Source organism: Fukomys damarensis, unplaced genomic scaffold, assembly GCF_012274545.1.
Source record: "Fukomys damarensis isolate Sample0158 unplaced genomic scaffold, DMR_v1.0_HiC HiC_scaffold_19, whole genome shotgun sequence".
NCBI classification, from domain to species: Eukaryota; Metazoa; Chordata; class Mammalia; order Rodentia; family Bathyergidae; genus Fukomys; species Fukomys damarensis.
The window spans coordinates 6,692,072-6,698,946 of NW_022900931.1; the positions used below are offsets into that span (position 1 = coordinate 6,692,072).

Here is a 6,875-nt window from a genome sequence, read left to right on the forward strand (position 1 = left end):
CCGTCTCCCTGCTGCTCCGCTCCTCGGTCCTAGAGCTCGCGGCTCCTCGCCCGCCGCGCCCGGGTGGGCGGCACCTGATGGGGGAGGGGAGGGTGGGCGGTCGGGGAGCCCCCCTTCCTCCTGCAAGCTCATGCCTGGAATGCACCTTTTTTTCTTTAATAACAGTGCCCTTTGCTTTTAGAGGATTCGAGTTTGGCACTTCTGCATTTCTGAAGCTGGACAAATCCAGCATCTCTACCCTTTCCTATCTGAGTAAAAAGCCCTCCTTGTACGCCTCCAGGCCCTGATTACCCCTTGTGCCCTTTTCTTCCTGAATGCCCACCAAGAGGATCCAGAGAAAGCAGGAGCTCCTTTGGCTGGGGTTTAGTGGATGAGATGGGGGGCAGGGGTAAAGACAAGAAATATTAAATGACACCTGTTAAAGACCTCCAGGAAGATTTTATTCAGGGGGCTCCTGGTGGTGAGTGTGGGGACCACTGCTATGAACTTTGGCGTGGCTGAGAGATAGTGGTCTCAATCCCAAGTCGGCATGGAGACTGGGAATTTATAGCTACGCAGCAAGGTGGGAGATCAAAGGGTAGAAAATTACCAAGAAGAAACATGAAAGGTAAGGAGTTAGACCTGAATTGACCTAGCAGGATTCTTGCTGAAGACAGGCAGAGTGGGTAATTGAGCATCAACCTGGGGAAGAGTGGAGGAAAAAACTGATTAGATATTGGAGGCACTTAGAGATGGAGGATTGGGGGATTCTAAAATCGGACAACACACAGATTAATTTACAAGTCCAAAAGTCAAGGCTTTGCAGCATTGATTCCTGGAGAACCCACGTTCCGAGGAGAGTTCTTTCAGATTTCCCGTTTTGCCCTAATTCATTTTATGCAGACAAGTGTATATGTATATTTAATTTTATTACAGATCAGCTGCTGCGAGCCCAGCAGACTTCATCTTTACAAATGTTATCTCTTCCACAAACATTTGGGTTTGTTTGTTTTGGTACCAGGGATCAAACTTGGGACCTTGCATTTACAAGGTATTTTATTTTGTTTTTATGAGACAGTGTCTCACTATGTAGCCCAGGCAGGTCTTGAACTTGGGGTGATCCTCCTGCCTCAGCCTCCTGGGAATAGATGAGTGTGCCACCATGCCTTTTTTTTTTTTTTTTTTTTTTTTTTTATGAGACTGTAAGACTTAAGTCTCACTTTTATTCCTGGAGCGTGAACAGCCAAGAGGCTTCCACGATGCTGAGCTCAGAAGCTCAGCGAGGCTCCAGGAGCTTGTCGGACACCGACAGTCACCCAGGAAGGAACAAACCAGGCAGGTTGGCAAATAGACCTTTATTAGTCTGGCCAGACGGCACTCCCCAAGCCAAGTAGCTCAGAGAGGCGGCTAGCTCAGAAACAGAGGCCATTTTATATAGGGCTAAGGGGGGGATACACTTAAAACTTACAGGAAGAGGACAAAGGCAAAGAATCAGTTGATCTGAGCTAGTGGTCATCAAGCATATACTTGACCGTCACGTACTAATGATCAGCAGAGCGATTATCCATTATTCCATTTACAACTTAGATTATAATGTTCAGAACATTCAACTATAGGCAAGTAAGGAGTGGCATGATTTGTGTTGGGTCTCTGTGTTCACTACAGTTTCCATTTAGTTTCCCAGCTACTTCAAAGCAGTTACCTAACAATTCACAATTAATCATTAGTTATCCTATAAGGGATGCGGGGGGAGCGACAGTCTCTGGGTCATTTGCTGGTCAACATGGAGTCGCTCTGGTTCAGTCAAGCTCTTACATTCCCCACTGATTTTTGGACCTAAATCAAATCTTTGATTTACTTATATGTGACTCTGGGCCTTAATAAAGGAACACATTGTAAAAGACAACAAGTTATTGCAATACAAAATCCTAATACCGTTACACAGTATCAGTTGTTTTACCCAGGTAATGTCAGGTAACCAACTTGTTAACCATTTAAATAAATCCCATCCTATCTGTTCATTATGAATCTTTGTAGCTAAATCTTTGAGCTTTTCTATGTCTTGTTCTATAGCTGGCCCATTATTTGTTAAATTGAAGCAGCACATATTTTTAACCCTCTCACAACCTTGGTGATGAAATAATAGCAATTAATCAATTGCCGCCCTATTATCTAAAATTGCTTGTCTCTGTTCCTGGAGTTCTTGATTAATTAGCGCCAGCGCGGCAGAGGTTAACCCCTTAACTACCTTGCAAGCTACTTTTCTAACTGCCTTTTCAGCATGAACTCCGATTGAGGATACCCCTATCACAGAAATAATCATAGGAATAACTTCAGCATCTGTTAAAAGTCCCACATCATCACCACAACCTGGTGAAGTATAGGGAGACCAGCGTTTTGTTCTGTTGGGTGGTGAGAGGTCTCCCCTGTCAGGTAAGACGACTGCTAATTTACTAAGACAACAGCGGGCCTCGGTCAAGTTTGCTGGGATGTAATTATAAGTTATTCCCTCACAAGTATAAAATCATCCCAGCAGCAAAGTAATGTGGCATTTGCTGTAAGGAATCTTTGTTCTCTAGGACACTTCATTACATCTGCCTGTTTAAGATTTAAACACTGGGAAGTACAACCTTTATATTTGGCACAGAGAGTCTTAAAGGACATAGCTACCCGAGGGGTATACAGTTTAATAGCATTCTTTGGTTTGTAACATGTCACCTGTCCCCAGTTGTAACTATCCAAATAACTGAGATTTACTTGTGGGAAATTTTAAACATAGTATATGGTCTAATACCTTCAAGTGGGGTGCATACTGGAACCAAACAACTTCCAAGCACATAATGAAAATTCACATCAGCATTTAAACAGATTTCAGTCAAATGTAAGGATTCAGCTAATTGCACCTAGACATTTTTAGTGTGACCTAAGCTTTCTTTGGACAACGTTATTATTGTCCCAGGGGAAATCACCCAGATCATAACACAGGTCCAGTTGAGCGGAGTTTTACTTTCAATTCTCCGAGTTTGCTGACGACGCTCCATTTTCCGTGCCCCTCTGGGCTGTTGTCCGGTCCGGGCTTGAGGTGGTTGCGGTGGATCCACGTTGGGTGTCCCGCAACCTTCACGGCCAGAGGCGTAGACAGGACAACCGGAAAAGGCCCCTTCCACCAGGGTTCCAAGGTCTTGGAGTCAAACCTGGGAATATAAACCAGTTCTCCCGGCTTATAGGGCAGTGGCTGTAGAGGTTTCTCATGAGGGAGGGTCAGAGATCCTCTAACCTGGTCTTGTAGTTAAGACTGCATTTCATGTAAAGCTCTCAGAGACTTAAGCAACCTCAGATGAGAGAATTTCTCCTTTAATTCCATATCTATATGGGGAACCAAGGGGGGAGCGCGCCCATAGATAATTTGGAAGGGTGACAGATTCAGAGGAGGCTTGGGAGTACATGAAATACTCAACAGAGCAAAAGGGAGAAGCTCCACCCAACTTAATTCAGTCTCTAGGCTTGATTTAGTTAAAATCTCCCTTAGTGTTCGGTTAGCCCTCTCTACCTGTCCTGAACTTTGAGGTCTGTAAGCACAATGTAAATTCCATCTAATTCCAACGCTTAGGCTAATCAGTTTGGACACTTTAGCCCTGAAGGCTGGGCCATTGTCGGACCCCAGGGGCTAAGGGCAAGCCAAATCGGGGAACTATCTCAGTCAGGAGCTTTTTACTGTTACCTCAGCTGTTTCCTTTTTAGTAGGGTATGCTTCCACCCACCCTGAGAACGTGTCTATGAAAACTAACAGATATTTGTAACCATACATGCCTAGTTTCATTTCGGTGAAGTCCAGTTCCCAGTGCTCTCCGGGAGTCAGTCCCCTATATCGGACCCCTGGGGGCCCAGTTACCCGATTCGCGTTTACCTTGAGGCAGGCGGGGCACCGTCTCACTTTGTCCCGGGCCTTCTGGGCTAATTCTCTGCTGACAAAGTGGGGCCGTAGCAGGGCCGTCATCGTCTTTTCTCCCAGGTGGGTGGATTCGTGGAGCTCATTTAGCAAAGTGTCGGCCACCGCGGCTGGCAGAACGACCTTCCCTTCATCTGCTGTCCACCATCCATGCTTTCCTTTGGTCCAGTGGTTCTTACTCATCTCCGTTATTTCTTCCGCTGTGTATTCAGGCCTCTCTGGGAGCACGGGTGTAGGTAGCAGCACCATTTGTTTCCCCACTGATTTTTGGGCAGCTTACTTTGCTGCCTGGTCAGCTGCATTGTTTCCAATCGCTTCAGGGCTGGAATTCCTTTGATGTCCACGGCAGTGAATAATGGCAACCTCCCTCGGCAGCCAAATGGCTTGCAGCAGAGCCAATATCTCAACTTTGTTTCTAATTTCTTTCCCGTCTGATGTTAAAAGTCCTCTATTCTGATAAATTTATCCATGTACATGGGCAGTAGCAAAAGCATAACAGCTATCAGTGAAAATATTTATCTTTTTCCCTTTTCCTAATTCCAGAGCCTTAGTGAAAGCAATCAGTTCAGGTTTCTGTGCTGACGTCCCTTGGGGCAGCCCTTGTTCCCATACTACCTACTGCTCCTGATTGACTATTGCTGCTCCCGCATATCGTACACCTTCACGTACGAAAATCTGACACCCTGGATTCAGCTAACTTTCTTTTTCCTTTTTCAAGAACATAACCCAAGTAAGTTACCTTGGTTTTGCAGAGCTGGGCTTTCTTCGAGGACACTAGATATCCCAGACCTTGTAGGGCCTCCAGGAGTCCCTCGGTGGCTGTGAGACATTTTTTCTCGGTTGTGGTCGCCTCTAAGAGGTCGTCTACATACTGGAGAACAGTTGCATAGGGAAAAGCTTTCCTTACCTGTTGTAGATCTCTGCTGAGAGCCTCCCCGAACAGTGTGGGGGAGTTCTTAAAGCCTTGTGGCAATCGAGTCCATGTCAATTGTCCAGTAGTTCCAGTGTCCAGGTCTGTCCATTCAAATGCAAAGAGTGGCTGGCTCACCGGTGCCAGGGGCAGGCTGAAAAATGCATCTTTGAGATCAAGAACTGAATACCATACATGTGCAGGCGGAATGAGGCTCAGCAGTGTGTAGGGGTTCGGTACCATCGGGTGGATGGTCTCCCAACTGTTTACCTCCACCCGGCTGTTTACCTCCTGCAAGTCCTGTTCTGGAGAATTTTCTTCTTCTCCGATTAGTTTAAATTCTTCTTATTTCCCCATTTCATTTTTCTCCCCTTCTGTATAAAACCCTCTTCCGCCATCATCATTATATTTGCCCTTGCCATCTTTTTAGTTATTCTATCTTCGGGTGGATCCCTGTTTGTGAACACCTTCACTGCTACACTTATCAATTTTTCCCTATTCTCTCCTTCAAAGCCCTCAATTCTCTGTAATTTTTTCCGAATATCTGGGGCCGACTGAGTTACAAAAGCCAGATTGATTGCCTGCCTGTTCACTGGAGCGTCTGGGTCAATTGGAGTGTATGTGCGGTGCGCCTCCAGTAAATGTTCCAGGAAGGCAGAGGGGGATTCCTCAGGCCCTTGTAGGAACTCACTTACTTTGTTCAAATTGGTAGGCTTGCGAGCGGCTCCCCTAAGGCCGGCCAGGAGATGCTGACGGTAGTTGCGAAGAGCTTCCCTACCTCCAGTGGAATTCGATTCCCATTTGGGACGGGAGATGGGGAGTTGTGCTTCAACTCGGGCCTGTTGTTGTTGGTCATCAACAAGCCCCTCAGCTCCCCCAGCACTGACCGAATAGCGTGTCTTCTAATTCTTTCTCGGTCCTCGAATGTGAACAGAGCCTGTAAAAGTTGCTGACAATCATCCCAGGTGGGGTCATGGGTATTAAACATAGACTTGAGGAGGGAGATTAGGGCTTGCGGCTTCTCAGAGAATGGGGGATTCTGGTGCTTCCAGTTATATAAATCACTTGTAGAGAAAGGAATGTACACATAATGACCTTGTTCTATTTCTCTCAATGGGAGCACAGGGACCGGGTCCGGTCTCTCCTGGGGCGCCTCCGTGGGCCCATAAGCAGAGCCCTTCGGTATGGGAAGGAGAGGTGGTGGAATCCGGGATCTCCCCTTCTTTCCAGGGAGATGGGTAGATGGACTCAACTTCTGCCTCCCCAGGGGATGGTTCTGCATACGGAGGGGTCTTAACCCGGGGTCAGCAGGCTCTAACGGGTCCGGCTCCTGGGAGGACACCGGCCTGGGTGCCTGCCGCTTTGCGGACTTTACCCCATGTGGTACCATTACCAGAATACGAGAACTGGTGCGCAGGGAGCAGTGCTGCAGCCACGCCAGAGGTTCTTCACAGGCCTGGGCCCAGATGTTAATATAAGGGAATTGGTCGGGGTGGCCAGGGTGCTCAGTGACCTTTGCCCAGACTGCCCGACAAAGTCTTGGTTCGAAAGAACCTTCAGCTGGCCAGCCCACTCCGAAGGCGGGCCACTCCAAGTTGCAGAGGGTTCGGAGTTTCCCTCGAGAAAACTTCATTCCATATTTATCTTCCTGCTCAGGGAAAAAAGCCAATTTAAAGTTAGTGAGAAAACAGTCCAATGGGGTATTTTTGGAGCTCGATCCTCCCATCTTGTTCCTAGGAATGAATGCAAAATTAACACTCAACAGACAGGACACAGACAAGACACACAGGTGCCACACAAAAGAAAAGGCTTTGATTCTACCCAGAGTCCTCGTCAGGGCCGGGGTCAGGGGAGGCTTCCCGGCTCGTCAGCCACCTCTATCCTGACATCACATGGTTGCAGCCGATTCAAAACTTACCTCCGGAGGCTTTTCAGGTCTATGTCTGAGAGTCTCCTGCTGGATCCTGTGACAGAGAATCTCGGCCGGATTTACAGTTCCCACGTGGGGATCTCGCTGGGGCCTCCAAGATGTAAGAC

General features: G+C 47.4%; 1 protein-coding gene across 1 annotated transcript; it reads right to left on the bottom strand.

The window, feature by feature from the left end:
• Window positions 1-4,609: 4,609 nt before the first annotated feature.
• On the bottom strand, window positions 4,610-6,571 carry LOC109118362. Its single transcript, XM_019208970.1, has 2 exons — window positions 4,836-6,571; window positions 4,610-4,747 (listed from the first exon to the last, which is right to left on the bottom strand). Exon 1 carries the CDS (start codon window positions 6,562-6,564, stop codon window positions 5,539-5,541), a length of 1,026 nt encoding a protein of 341 aa, XP_019064515.1. The 5' UTR covers window positions 6,565-6,571; the 3' UTR covers window positions 4,610-4,747; window positions 4,836-5,538.
• Window positions 6,572-6,875: the final 304 nt, after the last annotated feature.

What these genes read in the sequence shown, in the direction of transcription:
- LOC109118362 (XM_019208970.1), bottom strand. Translation starts at nt 6,564, where the DNA reads ATGGGAGGATCGAGCTCCAAAAATACCCCATTGGACTGTTTTCTCACT.